The sequence below is a fragment of the Aulonocara stuartgranti genome, assembly GCF_965226115.1.
Source record: "Aulonocara stuartgranti genome assembly, chromosome: 5".
NCBI classification, from domain to species: Eukaryota; Metazoa; Chordata; class Actinopteri; order Cichliformes; family Cichlidae; genus Aulonocara; species Aulonocara stuartgranti.
In genome coordinates this window covers 27,464,031-27,479,541 of record NC_138943.1, presented here as the reverse complement: position 1 = coordinate 27,479,541, position 15,511 = coordinate 27,464,031, and the positions used below count along the sequence as shown (strand labels likewise).

Sequence of the window (15,511 nt, the reverse complement as noted above, 5' to 3'; positions counted from 1 at the left end):
ATTATACTGTATTCTGTGTGAATACTAAGTTCTGATTGACTCGGGGTGTAAAATAAATTTTAATAACTGGGCATTTTCTGCAAAACTGTTAAATCATCAAGGCAAATCAAAGCTTGCTCATGGTTTGAATGTGAATTTTAAGCAGCACAGTGAAAAATACCCAGAATAAATTACTCCCAGATTGCCCTGAAAGATGTGGGAATAAAAACAACCTTATTTCAGATAATAGAAGCTTTGAAAACCAGGTAACTTTACATTTCAATGTGGTACCTTTAGGGGGATAATAAAGGGAGACAAAAACAATCGACATTACAGATTCATGCAAACTAAAAACGTTTTTCCCTCGATGCAACGTCGTTTTCAATGAGCGGGGTAGTGTTTTAGACTTCAGTAGAAGTCCCTACACATCTAAGCGGTATGACACTGTAGGAAAATTATTGGGATTGTCACTGTCATGGGACTTGTCAGCGTCTCCAAGGATACGCAGGAGAAGCAGCAGATGGGAGTCTGCCTTTTAACATCTGGTTAAGGTGGTTAAAGGGTTGTTTTCATGTGTTCTTTTTAGGGTTGAAGGCCATCTGATTTATAGCACCGACTCCTAATCTAACCTTTCTATGCTTCAATGCTTTTCTACTGTGGATATTAAAAAACAATGACAGTAAAGGAACAGTGAACAGCGATGCATCAGTATGTAATGAGCTGGGAGTAACGATGAGCTGACCTGATGCCTTCTAACATTACAACTAAAGATGAATAAAAAGCCTTTTTCGTTTGTTTCTTTTGTTTTGATTGTGACATACATGCGTGAGAAACAATGAGAACTTTTAAATGGTTTGTGCTTGTGTTTGTGTGCGCGTAAGTCCCTGAAGACAACAAGTCCCATCTCTCGCCCTGCTTGCCAGAGTTGCCGTCTCTAAGCTGTGCTAATCGATCGGTGAAGGAGGAAAAAGGGCCAGCTTTAATGTGTTGCATGTGAAGGATTTAGTGGAGAGCACAGCCATTGAATCAATGGAGTAGAAAATGCATCATTAGGACAGTGTCAACTCCCTCTGCCCCCACAGACACACACACACACACAGAGTTGCAACAACCCTCACTCAACCTCCACTCCCCCCCCTTATCCCGAGTGCACTGAAAACGTCCACATATTCATACAATCGCATGACGTGAGGCGTGCACAGAAAAAGCACGCATGTGATGCTTCAGCTCTCATAGCACAAAATAAAATACCTTCTTAAACAGCACTCACTCTGAGTGCATCCCATGAAACATGGATGCTCCAACACCCACTTGTATGAGCTTGTTAAAAGCTCCCCTGATGGCAAAACACAGACGTTAAATGTCCCAAAAATCCAGGCAGACGAATCACCTCACTCCCATCCTGCCGCTGCCATTTTGTCAGGAAATGTTTTGGGGGGGGACTAATTTTAGCTTTTCATTATATGAATTATTAAAACTGCAGTGACTCCTATGACGAACTTAAAGTCTGAACCCAGACATACCAGGTCAGTCACTGTGGGAAATTTATTGAGGCAGAGACTAATAAAACAATGTGGGACAGATAACAAATGGGCATTTTTGAGCTCATGTTACTATAGTTCAATGTATTATATGGGAATATTATACTTTAGTCAGTGGAAAAACCTCTTAAGGAGTGTTTGGACTACTGTGGGACACCAAAACGCTCCTTCAAAAACAGCACTACACAGCAGTACAGGATTTATAGATGGTGATGGTGAATTTTTTTGGTTTCTTGTGTATAAATACCATTAAGAGACAGACTATACCGGCCCAGTGTGTGTGACAGTTGTGTGCACAATGTTTTTTCATCATCTGTAGTCTGCTTTACTAAGAGATTTTGTTATGAAATGGTACTTGTAGGTTTTTCTTAGTTGGAAAAAACTGACAGTGAAACACGAACCATGAGTCACACCTGCTCACGCTGCACTCGCTTAATGGATCTAAAATTAACATGTTCAAAAGTTGCTGTGTGGATTTGAATGGGGATACTGACTGACTGAAATTAACTGAACATAAATTCAACATTCAGACTTCAGCAAAGTTTATTATGCTTTTTTCACAGACAGACAGACAGACAGACAGACAGACAGACAGACAGACAGACAGACAGATAGATAGATAGATAGATAGATAGATAGATAGATAGATAGATAGATAGATAGATAGATAGATAGATAGATAGATAGAGGGTCAACAGTCAGACAAGGACCAGGCAAAGCTGATTAATCAAGAATCCATCTCCGGATGAATCATGTATCACTAAGAAGACAAAGTGAATTCTGTCATGGGAGTGGTCCCATGTCTCATCCCCCTGGTAAAACACTTACAGGATAAAGACTCCCATTAATATTCCTCTGAGCTCCTCGCCACTCCACCTGCCTCTCTCTTCTCCTTTCCTCTCCCTGTCCTATTATCCTGCCTCAGCGGACATCCTGTCCTGTCCCGTCCGCCTTGCCAACCTGCAAGATGGAGATGAGAGGACGATCCAAATGCAGAAGGGGGAACATGAATCATTACACTTCCTGTTGTTGCACACCGTCCGGGGAAGGAAGAGAGAGGACGCCCCCGGGGCTCCGATTGATTCCAGAGACTTAATTGGGTTTATTAGCCAAGATGTTGGGCCCCGTGAGGAGGCTCCCAGAGGCCACGGAGTTCCCCCCCTCCCCCCATCCCCATTCCCACTCTTCTGAAGGAGAAAGCCTGCGTAATTGTTTTCCCTCCATCTTCTGTGTCATTGTCAGATGGGTCCTGCGGGATTATTAGCAACCCCAGGTCCCTCAATAATTCATCCAGAGCTATTTATACACAGATGGAGAGTCCTCTAAAGTCTCCCCCAGTGAGATTATCTGACGCTTAGACAGACAGACAGAGAGAGGGAGAGCAATGAAGAGAAACCGGGCTACAAAGGGAAAAGCACGAGAGAGACAGAGAGAAAATGGGAGAGACGTACAAAGAGAGTAAGAAGGATGGAGAGAGGCAATCACAAAAAGAAATGCAAAGACGAGCAAAGCAAGTTTGACAGTGAGAATGAGAGACAGCAGTGGTTTAGGTAGGCACAATGACAATGATTCTGGTGTGCATTGAGTTTCAAGGTGAAACTCTCTGCTCTGCTTTGGCAAAGTGAACAAAAGCACTGTCCCGGGAATAGCATATCCTCACACAACACACATTAATGGCTTTTAATCTTCCCCCCTTTTTCCTTCATTTAACACAATTAAGATGTTTGCAAAGCTAACATGGACCACTAGTCGCTATAGGAAGGACAGATGAAAGACACTCAGGGATTTCCATATACAAAGTAAACACAGTTATCCATCCTTTCTAACGTGTCAGTGCGTAAGACCAACAAAACAGCAGCCAGCCATTTCTTAAATCACCTAATAATTCACTAACATAACATTAACACATTAGCATATTAACATTAGCGCATTAAACAGCTTCTAATCCCAAACAGATAGTGGCTGGGCTACACAAGGCTGCGCGACTGCTGGCTTTTAATAGCTTTGCAGATACCTGTGTCTTTCCGCCTGCAAGTTAAGGGGACATTTTGTTGTCGTCAGACTAATGAAGCCTTTGGCGCACAAAGTTGATTTTCAAAGTCCCTTTGTTGGCGCTCCAGCCGCAGATAATTATATATATTCATCCCCTTTGGCAGTCACTTTTATCCAGCTCATTTAGAAAGCTTGGCTTCCTCTTGGACAAATTGGGACATTGAAAGGCAGATTGGAGTGATAGTTTTTACATTTTGCATCGATGGCACATTAATCAGGGCAACTATGGCTATGGGAAAAGTCTCAAGCGCCCTCTGAAACACAAGCCATTTATCTGTAACAAATAGTATCGCCGTTAAAGCTACGCCTTTATCTAAATGCATTGTTTCATTCTGTATGAATATCTTCCGAAGTAAAATTCTAATTTCCCAAAACATGGGAGCTTAAACCTCTTCAACCTAAATCTAATAAACTGCAAATAAAATCTGGGTTTTGGAAATGGATTTGAAAGCCTAAAGCAGTACACACACACTGAGGTGTGTCAGCGAGAACATCACCTCAAAACATAACTGCATTTCTATGGATGCTGTGAACAGCAAATCTGCTCAGTGAACATTTTACATTTTGCTGTTTTCTTTTTAAGATAAGTTTCAAAATGTTTTCCCTTGTATAAAAAATATTAGACAGAATTCAGTATCTTTTACACATGAGAATAAAAAATGTTTGGATGGAAACGTTTTCAGAAAATGCCAATGCAAACTAATTTGGTCAAAGGAGCTTGCAACGAAAAGCGTCTGAAGCTCCTTTGACTACGATGACCTGGATGACTGAGAACCTTCACAGACAAACTAATTTGGTAACTTTTAATCAATGACTAACAATCAATGGTAAACTGAGTATGTCACTTACTTTTCATTGCTGTATACAATTAAATCATAATGAATAATAACACCTAGGTTTATAACACCTGCTTTAATGGACATAAAAATGATGTTGAGGAAATTCACATGACTGAACCTTTGTCTTATAAAAGGCATAAACTGTAACACTACAAATGACTAGTGAATATACTGTTTGGTAATTGTGAAATAACTGTTCACTTGAGTTCAGTTAACAGTTTACTATTTATTACTGATGGTTATTATGGATTTCTACCACTAGTTTGACATTTCTTCTAAACTACTGGGAAAGTTTTTGTTAGCTTTAGGTAAAGCCAATGCCAAATTAATTGCTGCTGCCCACTGCGTCCTTACAGTATTGATGAACAGTCTATAAAGTAAGAACACTTTTCTCTCTCTCTCTCTGCTACACACACACACACACACACACACACACACACACACACACACACACACACACACACACACACACACTTCTGTTGCTCCGGGGAAAGCAAAGCTTATCAACTACCCAGTGCTCACACACTCTCACACACACACAGACTTCACTGTCTCTATCTATAAACCCCATGAAATCATTCCACACCAAGTGAAGCAGGCTATGTATAGGTTTGGCCAGGGTTCCATCTCCTGTTCTGTGATTAAAGAACCAAACTAATAGGCTCTGTCTCATTGGGAACCTGTGTGGGGCTGGGAGAGACCTCCGAAGCCATTAAATTGCAAATCTGTAATAATTTGCTGAAGGCTTTCTGTCCAGATCATTCCCTGGGCTGATTTGTGCATTGAGGTAGCGTTCTGAATGGCCAAGCACAAACCCAGCTGAGCCCACCAGCTAGCCAGCCAAGTTAGTCTACAAGGGGCCACGCTCCAGATGTGCATGTACACACACACACGCACGCACGCACGCACGCACGCACGCACGCACGCACGCACGCACGCACGCACACACACACACGCACCATATTTACTTTGCAAGAACCACAATACAAAGTTTCACAGTCTTTTTCACTTAATTTGCACCAACAGTCTGCTTCTAATTAAAGCCAAATTAAATAAAGGCGTGAGCTAATACGCTTCATAAGTCCATGCAAGTTCAAACCTCCTTTTTGAGGTGCAGATTTGTGGAATGGAACCTTCTTATTAAAGACCATAAAATATATTTTCTACATCAGCTTACATGTGATGAACACGAACGCTCGGTTATTTTTTCCAGGCAGCTATGTTTGACAGGGGGCTTTAGATTGCAGGCAAATCCCACGTCCCAGCTTGTTAACTTGTTATTTAACCCTATAACAACAAGTTACATATTTGATACCAGAGTTTTTGTGAGTTTTTGAGACCACTGTGATTTCTTTCCCCCTGAAAACCTTAAATAAATTGCACAATACACTTTTAAGCAGTAAGTTGCACAGAAGCAATAAGTTGCACAAATTTTACACAGTACAGCAAATACAGATTTCAACTAATTTTTCCATAAAGAAAGATCTGGTGGTTCTTCAGCTTTAACAGCTAGTCAGTTCCAAACTAAAATGAAACATCTGCATTACAAAAAAAAAGGAAGAAGTTTGTAAATTTTTACTCTTGTTACTTTTGGCACTTGAACTTCTTTCAGAAAAAGAAAAAAAAAATCCTGGGTTGTCCAGGATTTCTGCTGCATGAGATGAAATGCATATTGCATTCAATTTTGATGCAACACAGCTGAAGCATGCCAGTGACAATAGAAAACCTCTGTAATGCAGTAAAAAGTTGTTTCTGTCCACAAGCGACCTACGCAGCTGCACCCTCACGTGAGCAACTTTAAATAGCAGTCAAGATCAAACTTCAAAAAGTAGCATGTGAGGAAAATCCACAAACAGACACACACACCACTGACAAGTATACAAGTCCAATTAACATGTTGTCAGAGATCATGCTAATATGGAGGGCACTTCCTTATTTACCCCTGGGGCACCTGGGCGCTGCAGGGGTCTAATTCTGCTCCCATCCCAGGAAGGTCATTCTCCCTTCTCAAGCCATGATGGCCACAGAGTAGTGCTTAAATCTGGTAAAATGCAGCCTATAAATTACAGCAGAGGACAGAGGGGTCAGAGCCTGGCATGGAACTGGGCCAGGAGCTATCAATCTGCCGGGGCCAGCGAGGGCGACATCTGTCTCTGGGACTCCCTCACTCTTTTTACTTCTATCTCTGCCTGTCGTTTCCCATCCCTGCTTTTCGGTCTTTTCTTTTCAGCCCCTTCCGTCTTCCCTTTCGTTCCTTTTTCTCACTCCGTGTCTGTCACTGAACAATCTCTCCATGCCTCCATTTTTAGACTGCACCTTCCTTTACAATCTCCGCTCTCCTTCTTTTATATCGCTCTGGCTCTTGATATTCTCTTTTTGTCTTTGTGTGCAGCCCCCCACCCAAGCGCTCTCCTCCATGGATCTCCCTTGCCTCTTTTCACGCATTCTCTTACATCATCCCTGTTTCAACATGTCTCTAATTCTGCTTCCCTCTCTCCTGCTCTCTCTCCCAGTCTCTCTCGCTCTCTCTGTCTAGAGCTCCTTGTCGTTTTACGCACTCTTGCACCATCTCCCTCTGCAGCGATATGTTTTGGTCTATCTGCTCTCCAACCAGCAGGACAGAATAAAGCCTTGATGTACTTTCCCTCAATGTGATGCCAATATCATTTGAATGGTAATATCTGATGGCAAAATGCACATTTTGGAGGGAATGAAAATGGACCCAGTGGGTATTCAGAAACAAATACAAATTTGATATACAAATTCAAAGCTGATGTCGTTCAGGATTGTGCAAACTACACATTTTCCCCGAACAGAAAACTGAGCAGTTACAAATCTTTTCTGAAGCAAGTAGCTAACTCATGAAACCACACTTATATATTACAAAGAGAACAAGTAGTTTTGATATGAGGCTAACTCTGGAAGTCAAAACTTGTCAAGCCTAATTTACAACAAACATGTCTGTTTGGTTGATGCTTTTCCTAGTTTTGTCAGAACATCTTGCACTACATTTGCTACCCAAACCCTCGAAAACTTCCACATAACTTATTAATCATCCTCCATTTTCTGAATCAAACTTGCCTTTGAATAATTGAGGGGGCTCTTTGAAAAGCCCTAACCTCCATTCCCACCTTCCTTTTACAAGTCAACGTGGTGCATTTTTAATTGGAGGGGGCATGAAATAGGCATGAAGGGAGATGGGAAGAAACGGAATTGGAATCAGGGACGCTCAAAATGTGGCAGTCATGGCGCAGCGTATGAGGTTGTATGCAAGCATACAGAGAAGGCTAAATATGCATCTGGCCTGACAAGTCACACATGCTTGACAGCCCATGAGGTGTTTTCTGCGTGCAACGATAGCACACGGCTCATGTAATCCCTGCCTTAGAATATCCTAGCAGATGGACCTAGATACGCCACTTTGAGTTATGCTTAGCAATTTGGTTGAGAATAAACATCAATTCAACTTCCTATAAAGCATAAATCTCCAAAGCCGAATGATTTGTTTAGTCTACATGAAACAGTCTTGTAGGAGCTAAAACGGTAATTGAAAGTACATGCATTACAGTCTGAAAAAGCTGTGTCTGTTTGCAAGGTAGTAGCAATGATTTGCTTTTGTGATATTAAAACCAAATTTAGCCTCGAGAACAATATAAGAAAGGGTCAAAACAGAAACAATATTAATTTATTTGAACGGGGACTGAAAGGAATGAGAGTCCTTTGGAGCCGGATATGTAACAAGAATTAATGCTTGCAGGGTATGCATTAATGGGCCATTGCCACAGTTGGCTGTGACAAACTTTGGTTCTATTTTTCATATTGCTGCTGTGTCATGCTGCTATTTCCTTGTGGAAAGCCTCTGCAGTAGAGAGCTGCAGCTGGGCCCGTTTTTATGAGCATACTGAGATTTTGAATCAGGTTTGGACCCAAGATATATTAGTAAGCATTAAAAAAAGTCACTCTTGAGCGCTACCGTGGCTATGATTGAACTCACAGCACTGTAAGCACATGTGGCACTGTGTTTTCTTGTATGCTGATACGCACAGATCACATAATTCTAAACTGTATGCATATAAAAAGATGACAGATATATATAGAAAATGTATATATACCTCGCTTTAAATACACAGGTGCACAGACACAGATATGTGTATTATAAAATTTCCGACCATAATGCCTCCTGACTGTGCAAAGCTTGATAAAAGGAGCCAGAAGTTCTAATCGAAAAGGCAAAACACCAGCTTCTAACTTCAAAAACAGAAGAGATTCATAATCCTTTGACTGCTGAACAAAAGGAACTATTGTTAAACCTTTTACACTCAACAACCACATATAGAGTGGAGTGCCTGTGTAGTTGTATGCCACAGATAAGTATTCTAGAAATGAAACTAAATGCAAAATCTAGACAGTTAAACAAAGAAAAAAGACACATTATATTTTTTTATATTAGCATACATGCAGCTCCATGACAATGCTTTTATATATCATCTCTATCATTTCGAAATACATTAAAATTTTGAAAAACTGAAGGAAACCTTATTAAGCTGAAAGGAAAAACAAAGCTCTTCCTCACAGGAAGCTCTATGATTAGCACTGCAGACTTGAACACAATCAGCAGCAAAACAAAATGAAACTCAAAAAAAACATGTAAGACTTTCCAACATTTCAAAATTATTGCATTCTCCATCTCCACAATCGGCCACCGGTGCTTGAAGCAGGGGGCGTTGAAGTAGTATTAAGGGTAGCTAAAAGATTGAGGAGGCCCAAAGCATCAACTTTTAAAAAATTTACCACAAAGCACAATAATATTTAACTGATGCAAGAGCCTTGAAAACCGAAAACATTTACCTCTCCAAGGAGCACTTGTCAAAAAAAGGTTGTTTTTTTTTCATCCTCTGAAAAAAAAAAGCACACGGGGGCAATGAACACAGCAATAAGAAAGCAAGATTAGGAAACAAAGACAGAAAAAAAACGCAGATTGTGGCGCAAGCATCTCAGCAATCTTTTTATGAAAAACTAAAAAGCCAAATGTTGTTGAAAGATTTAAGGCATGCTTTATTTGAACTCAGCCCTGGGTTAACTCTGTCAAAACACAAGAAAGCTTTTATAATGTACATACAAGTTTTTCAAAGAGTCACCTTAAAAAGTGTTGGAAACATCTGTCACCGCCACTGACCGCTGTTGGCCACAACTTTATCACGTGGAACAGGTTTGAACCACAAGGCAGTTGTTTCTAATTTTTGAATTCTAATTATACAAAAATGATGTGCATTGTGTTAGTGGAGGAAAGAAACAGTTATTAGAAAGTATGCTGTTGTTATTAACAAAAATTATTAAAAGATAAAAAAAGAAAGTTTGCTGCAGGTTGAATGCTTAGTGTGTGTCAGTTGATTTGCATCAATCTTGAGGACATGAAATGAGGTGAACAGGCAGGTGCACAGCCTTCTCTTTACATAATTCTCTGTGTATGTAAAGGTCAGTGGTTTAATGAGAGGACTGCCGAGGTCAGGGGAGCCAGAGGGCTCCACCTCTCTGACAGGCCACATAACTCCAAACCTGCTGTTAGCATGCTAATCCTTGCACAAGCTCCATGAGCACTGCCTCCTTTGGCTTGGTCAGACCATCTCTCAGTGTGACTAACTGGCTCCCCGCTCGGCCATAAGCCAGCCCCCATCTGACAGTCCCCTCCAATAATAATGGACAACAGAGGCAGCACTGGTTTGACAACGGTCCTCGTGACAAATTAGACTCGTTGTACTCCTCATTCTGGCTCCGCCTCTCGATTTCTTCTTGTTGCTTGGCAGTTCTGGGCTCTGCCAGGGCAGTGGGCGCGGTATGGCACCGGTTGTTGAGTTTACTTTGGTATGAAGTGCCTTCCTCTACGACACATGCTGCCTTTCTCCCTGACGAAACACTCGAAATCGATGCGTCTTCATAAATTTGGAGCACAATGTGAGACCTGAGCGTGCATTCTGAACGGCGCTGAGTGGAACACGGGCCAAGGAGACAAGGAGCACATAAACATACACACTCACTCACACAGTCATCCAAAACTGAATGCGAAAGGAGGAGAGGGAAGGATCCCACAGAGAGGATGATGCAACCGGAGTGAAATTTTTCGGCCGGAACGCATGCTGCATTAACGCAGACCTGCAGGACGAAAACACACACCCGTACTTCGTTCTTTTTCTTGTTCAAAGCTAAATTTGGTTTTATTGCCCCATTTTTTAAAAATAAAAATAAATAAATAATTTTTTTTTGCATCCAACAACCTGTAACATACAATTTCCTGAAAAAAAAAAAGATCCTTTCATGTTACTGGCATCATGACTTTCTGGCCTCACTGAGAATGATAAGCCAAATGAGCTGTTCTGTTCTAAATCTGCTTGCCTGACAGATTCAGGTGAAAGAGCTATAATATCTAAAGTGAGGGAATTCGAGAGAACCATAACTCCCTTTATGACCTGCACAGATTATAGTCCCCATCTGCAGCATAAGGCATCTGCAGTATGGGTAAATTTAAACAAGATTACAGTCGGTCATTACACTACATCTCTGCTTATTTGATTTCAATCATATTCCATCGTAAATATTCAAATAAATTTCTGCAGTATTGATGGACTTATAAAATGGTTTAACAGCCAATCCATTTCTTTTCATTGGGTTAGTAGTGTCTTGTGTAAGTTGCGAAAGCCTTATGAAAGGGTGTAGTCTCGGCCAAAGACCTGTGGCGCCTCGCTTACATCACTTCCCAGGTCAAAACGGACAATTTGGCCCAACTCTAAATGAGTTTTCAACACCTGCCTTGACTTTGAGCAACTCTCCAGCTTTGTAACTACTTTAACTGTCGGAGCCTATGGCGAGAGCCGCTGCTAATGTATTTAGTTTGACCAAGGACAAATATATTACTCACATTAAATAAGCACCAAATGAAACAATGGCCCTAAAACAAACTTGGTGACAGTTGTGTTTGCTAAGAGGAAAGAAAGATGCTGACAATAAAGGTTTGCCAAGAAATACAATGCTGCGTGATGATGTGACAACAGTAAACAGTAGATAACACCTTTGGTTATTAAATGTGCTCCCCCGTATCATCACAGCTCAATTGCCCCAGTGATTATTACACGAAATCAGGTTGATGAATAGTGCTAGCAATCACATCTACACCTGCTCTTCTTGAATGGATCTCCACCTCCCATGCAGCATTGCCAGAGAAAAGAGAAAGGGTTGGCTCTTTGTGCTCGCCGTCCCGTTGTGCTTGGTAGCAGCAACAGCAGCAGCAGCAGCAGCAGCCGGTGACCATTATAAATGGCCTCTATTAGCATGGCTGAGTCGCAGAGGGGAGAGAAATAAAATCATTGGGAGAATGTAGGCCTGCACTGGTGTCCCTGCACCCGCTACCAAGCTCTGTCGACCTCCGTCCCAAGCTTCCCTCCTCCCCTCCATTCCAAGGGGACACAATCCTAAAGACTAGATTACTAATGATACATGGGGTCATTATGGGGAGGGTTATGGCAATAGTATCACAGGCACAGCTGACAATAGCAATAAGAGGGGTAGCTTTCTTCAGCGGTAGCATTACCATAGCAAAGGCTGTTCTTTATGCCTGTTGATGTATAGCAGAAAAGGATGAGGGTCTTTTATTTCCTGCCATAGCAGAAAAAGCTGTGTATTATCTCCCTGAAAACCATGCTTAGGTCTTTGTTAAAATGCCATGTCTCTGTGAGTAACGTTAAATGAACACAAAAGTATCCCCAGACAAGGCATTACCATGTTAACAATAACAGTTACCAGCTACGTGCTACATGGAAAAGCAGAGGTAGAACAAAATTGTAAAGTAAATGGCAGTCGATCATCTACAATCTGTGGTTCAAGCTGGGGCTTTGTACTACCACAACCATTACAGAACAAGATGCACTGTCACTGAACACACAAGGTGTCAGTGCATAAAGTGAAGAGAAAAGAAGAGCGAAGGAAGGGAAGGAATGAATGGAATCAAGCAGAGTTAATGAAAAGGAGAAAAGATGGAAGAGGACTTTTCTGCTGGACAGTTCTATAGACTTCACTCCACTGGAGCATTTCACACCTTAAAGGGTCATCATGCCCTCAGCTTGATGCTCTCTATTCTGTAAGAGGACAAATGCAAACAGTCTGAAGAAACTGAAAGGAAAGGGGAGAGCCACACATATGCGGAAAAGCTGACAGGGAAGCGTAGCAGCTTGAAAGCCAGTTCAAATGTGTTCATACATAAAACTGCTATCAAATTCGTTCACATGGATTAATTTCACTTTCATTTCTGCAGATCAGTAATGGTGATCTCTTTAGAAAACAGGTTCTTCGTATATATATTTTAATATTTGCGAACTGCATTTATCTTCCTGTGATGGCTTACTGTACCTAGTTCATGCGATATTGTGCAGTGTTCAATAAGCCCAGTGTGACGACAGTCGGTCACTTTGCCCGTTATCCGTGGGATGTACTGTCTTTTACTGCTAATTTGGGCATCTTCTACGGAAACCTCAGGGTGCGGGGGAAACGCGGCCTTCAAACAGCTCGCAGTGAGCCAGTGAGCTGGTAAGCCAAGGAGTAGCTGGTGCCTCGAGCTAGTTAAAATATGAGCACAGCGGGGGCTCGCTAATGAAAGCGGGGGCTCAGCCTGGGAAGCAGGACCGTATATCGCAGTTAGGAGACAGTTCTTAGAATCAGCTGGCGAGCCATGCCTATAGTTCTGGGGCCACTAGTGATTAACCGTCCAACAGGGAGTCTCTACTACAGCTGGGCTATTAATAAAAGATACACCCCCCTCCTCCTCCTCCTCCTCTTCTCCTGCCTCTTTGGTTCCCTCAATGTCTGCACACACTCTCTGTCCTCTGGAATTTATTTGTATATCATAATCATTTCCTGACACATGGTGGATGTCACACATTGTTTGCACGAGGCAAAGGTTCAGGGTGGGGGGTGATGGCTTAAAAGGCAAAGGAGAGGGGTCCTGAAAAGTGGCAGCTTACTTTTCACCCTGCGATGTGTCCTGCAGGTATAGCAGATCAATTTGTGACCTCTCACTAGATGGTGATTTCCACAGAATGACTATTCCCGTGAGAGTAGAAAATAAAATGCAAGGGTAAGGCACCATCATTCATGCTGGAGCACTTCAATTCTTTATATTACACCAGAAGGGCATATAACACTGTTGCATCAAAAGTTTATGATGATTCACTGTCGTCAATTCTATAACAAAGGCAACCCTGACAGGGTCAGTCATTGTTGGTACAGAAAAAGCTATTAAGGCAGTGTTTGATTAGAATATTTCAAAACTGGTTAAAATAATACCTCTATATGCAATCACCACTTTAGTGCGATTTCTTCTTTTTATTTTTATTTTTAAGAGGGAATCACTTCGATCACCCAAACCTGAAACACTGACAAAGGCTTAAATGCTGCACAAAATTACAACATGCTCATAGTCCTTCCACTGTTGCACACGTTCGTGTACATGTGCACGCGCACACCCTCCCTCCCTCACTCCCTTCCTCCCCCGCCAACTCATCACAACCCCCACCCAACTACCCCCCAACACACACACACACTGAGCGACTTACAGAATGTATTGCTTTGAGGCAATCAAACAGCCTCCCTGCTATTGCAACGTGAAAACACCAGGTTAATAATCAGGATTCAGCAGAGTGAATGAAAGCACGTTTACAACCGCTGGACTAGATGTGTGAATACTCCCGTGCACACTATAGGAACATTGGTCCTCCTAAAAATCACCCCCCACACATATTCATGCCGTCGTGACTCCCGATTCGTGACACTCTTATGCTTGCATATGTGTGTTTAATAGGGTAGAAAATGAAGCACTGATTTTGGGAGCCAGTGACAAGTCAGACGCTGGAAATAATGTCCCCCTCTACGTGCCACAAATGAAACAAAATGCGAATAAACATGCAGAAAAGTAATTCAAGCTCCAGCACTATAGAAACAATTGGCCAACAATTGCGCTGCTCTACCTATTAAATCCCGCATGATTCAGGCGCCCCGCTCTTACCAAACGTGTGACAGATTTCACTCTGGCAAAAACAAATAGAGCCATAGGTGTCGCGGGGAATATGGGCATAACCCACCTTTGTGCATGCCCGTGAAGCGGTCTTTGAGCACAGTGAGCTCGTAGATTTTGCCGAACTCCTCGAAGAGGGGCCGGAGGTCCTTCTCATCCAGGTTGCGGGGGATCTGACCGATGAAGAGTTTGATGGCATCGTGGTCCTTCATGGGGATGGTGGCCGGGCATCCCGCCGGGCTGTGGCTGTGGTTTAATCCGTTCACGAGCCCGTTCGTGCTGGCGGAGACCACACCAACACCGTGCACCGTGCCGTCCACCTGCCCGTTGGTTAAAGTTGCCATCTTCGGACCGGCCAGTGAGTTGGGATGGGTACAACAGCAGCAGATGGTAATGGTGGAGTCTCGTTTTACGTTGGAAAAAAGCTGGTGGAAGTCTTGGTCAAAATTTGGTTCCGAGACCAAGCCGTACCAGGGATGGTTCCGCTCTCGTCCTATCAAAGCCAGTATTTACAATGATTTGAAAACACATGAAGCATTTGGCGAAGACGCATATCAAAAGCGCGCAGTGCCGTTGGTCCCGGTGGAGGCTTTGATTCCTTATATTTATGTCCTAACCAATAACTCGTTCATTGATTTCATAAAAGAGAGAGAGAAAGAGAGGGAAGAAGAAGGGGGAGGGAGAGAGAGAAGAGAGAGAGAGGGAGAGAGACCAAGAGCGTTCACTGTCTATTTACACCCACGTTCCTTCGTCCCAGCTTCTTGGCACCCTTTTATTTTTTTTGCATTGAGGAGTCTGTAAGGGTGTCTTCTCGGTTTAAACGAACAGGGTCGGTTCGATCTCTGCCAGAACAGAGGGGAGGTTAGAATAAAGGGGGGGCGCTTTAAACTCGGCATATATAAACCCAGCATATTTCTGTCCCCCCCCCTTTTCTTCGGCAAGTAGACAATGGTACATTCCACCGAGGGGAGAGGGTCTATAAATAGAGAGATATAGAGAATACGGTCCTTTGTGCTCCTACTCAGAGCAAATAACTACACTTT

General features: G+C 42.4%; 1 protein-coding gene across 16 annotated transcripts in view; it reads right to left on the bottom strand.

Annotated features, from left to right (window-relative positions):
* celf4 (CUGBP, Elav-like family member 4) overlaps positions 1-15,307 on the bottom strand; it is a 91,359-nt gene extending 76,052 nt beyond the window's left edge. For all 16 annotated transcript variants that reach the window (XM_082532290.1, XM_082532302.1, XM_082532299.1 and 13 more), the window contains exon 1: positions 14,536-15,307. In XM_082532290.1, coding sequence (XP_082388416.1) covers positions 14,536-14,812 — 277 coding nt within the window. In that variant the 5' untranslated portion in view covers positions 14,813-15,307. The remainder of the gene's footprint in view (positions 1-14,535) is intronic.
* Positions 15,308-15,511: the final 204 nt, after the last annotated feature.